Source organism: Hipposideros armiger, unplaced genomic scaffold, assembly GCF_001890085.2.
Source record: "Hipposideros armiger isolate ML-2016 unplaced genomic scaffold, ASM189008v1 scaffold_525, whole genome shotgun sequence".
Taxonomy (NCBI): domain Eukaryota; kingdom Metazoa; phylum Chordata; class Mammalia; order Chiroptera; family Hipposideridae; genus Hipposideros; species Hipposideros armiger.
In genome coordinates this window covers 761121-762747 of record NW_017731875.1, presented here as the reverse complement: position 1 = coordinate 762747, position 1627 = coordinate 761121, and the positions used below count along the sequence as shown (strand labels likewise).

The window sequence follows — 1627 nt, the reverse complement described above, 5'->3', positions numbered from 1 at the left end:
TGATGACCCAGTTTACCTTGCAGAAACCTCTTGGCTGGAGTCCTAAGTGGTTCCAGGATGTCATTAAACATCTGGTGACAGGGATTCCAAAAGTAACCTAGTGTCCCCAAAGGAATTTAAAAAGCCTGGTCAAAACATATCTTAAAAACTCAAATTTGTGGAATAACAGTAAATATCCTCTGAGTCTTGGCCTTTCAACATGATTACTGCTTAAAACTTGGTTCTCAGTAGTATTTTGCAAAGCCTCCGACGAATCTCTTTGGTTTTGATGGAATAGATGACAGGGTTGAGTGTTGGAGGAACAAAGAGATAAATGAGGGACAGGAGTGTGTGCACATATGGTGGGGCATGCCTCCCATAGCGAGCCGCCATGGACACACCAACCATGGGCACATAGAAGATGAGCACAGCAGACATATGTGACACACACGTGTTGAGTGTCTTTAACCGTTCCTGCTGAGATGCAATGGCAATTACAGAGTGTAGTATGAGCACATAGGAGAGGACAATGAGTACAGAGTCCAGGCCAAAGGTAGAGATGACAATGAACAGACCAAAAATATTATTGATGGTGATGTCGCCACAGGGCAGGTGGATCAGATCTGGATGCAGGCAGTAGGCATGGGAGAGTACATTGGCCTTGCAGAAAGGCAACCTCTTTAGAAGGAAAGGCAGTGGGAAAACCATGCAGAAACTGCGGATGATAGCAAACATGCCCATGCATGCCACACGGGCATCAGTGAGCACTGTGGCATAGCGCAATGGATTGCAAATTGCCACATAGCGGTCAAAGCTCATAACCAGCAGGATCCCAGACTCCATGAAGGAAAAGAGGTGGATGAAGAACATTTGAGCCATGCACGTATCAAAGCTGATCTTCCGTATGTGAAAGCAAAATGTGGCCAGCACCGTGGGCAGAGTAGAAAAGGACACACCTAAGTCGTTAAGTGAAAGCAGGGACAGGAAATAGTACATAGGCTGATGCAAGCTCTGCTCCTCCTTGATAATGAAAAGGATGAAGGCATTGCCCACAATGGAGACAATGTAGAGGGTACCAAGGAGCAGAAATATCCAGTGTTCAGAGGTCTGCAGCCCTGGGAACCCTGTCAGGGTGAAAGAAGGCAACTCTGAGCTGTTGGGGGGGTTATCTCCCATGCTGGGATGAATGTTTAGATGGTAGGACCACTCTCCTGTAAAGAAGATAAAACATAGTTTTATCCATGGCCTAGACCTAATATTTTAAGGCTCTTATATACTATCCAGCCCCTCACTTTATGGCATTCATCAATTTTGTTCACCAAATCGCTCATCCTTGCCTCTCTCACTGTCACCAAGATTTCTAGATTTGTCTGACTTTTCTCAGTTTATCTTGCCAGCTGACCTGGTTCTGTTGTCTATTGCCACCATGCTCTTTGTCACATTTAATGCTATGAACTCTTTTCTTTACCAATCTATGGGCATCATTTGGTTAAAGACCTAAGACAAAACTCTCCTAATCACTTCTTTCTTGAATATGCATGCTGTCCTCCTTCTGAACGTTTCACTTATTCATCAAACTATAAACTTAACCTCCTGTCGCTCTCTCATGCTACTGAACATTTACTACCTTATAATGACTCCACAGCTT

The 1627-nt window shown here is 44.4% G+C and overlaps 1 protein-coding gene across 1 annotated transcript; it reads right to left on the bottom strand.

Moving 5' to 3' along the window:
• Positions 1-210: 210 nt before the first annotated feature.
• LOC109396518 (olfactory receptor 51I2-like) lies at positions 211-1155 on the bottom strand. The gene has a single exon (XM_019668381.1). It carries the CDS (start codon positions 1153-1155, stop codon positions 211-213), a length of 945 nt encoding a protein of 314 aa, XP_019523926.1.
• Between the last annotated feature and the right edge of the window lie 472 nt (positions 1156-1627).

Bases quoted from the DNA above. Each gene is read 5' to 3' on its own strand.
- LOC109396518 (XM_019668381.1), bottom strand. From the start codon at position 1,155: ATGGGAGATAACCCCCCCAACAGCTCAGAGTTGCCTTCTTTCACCCTG.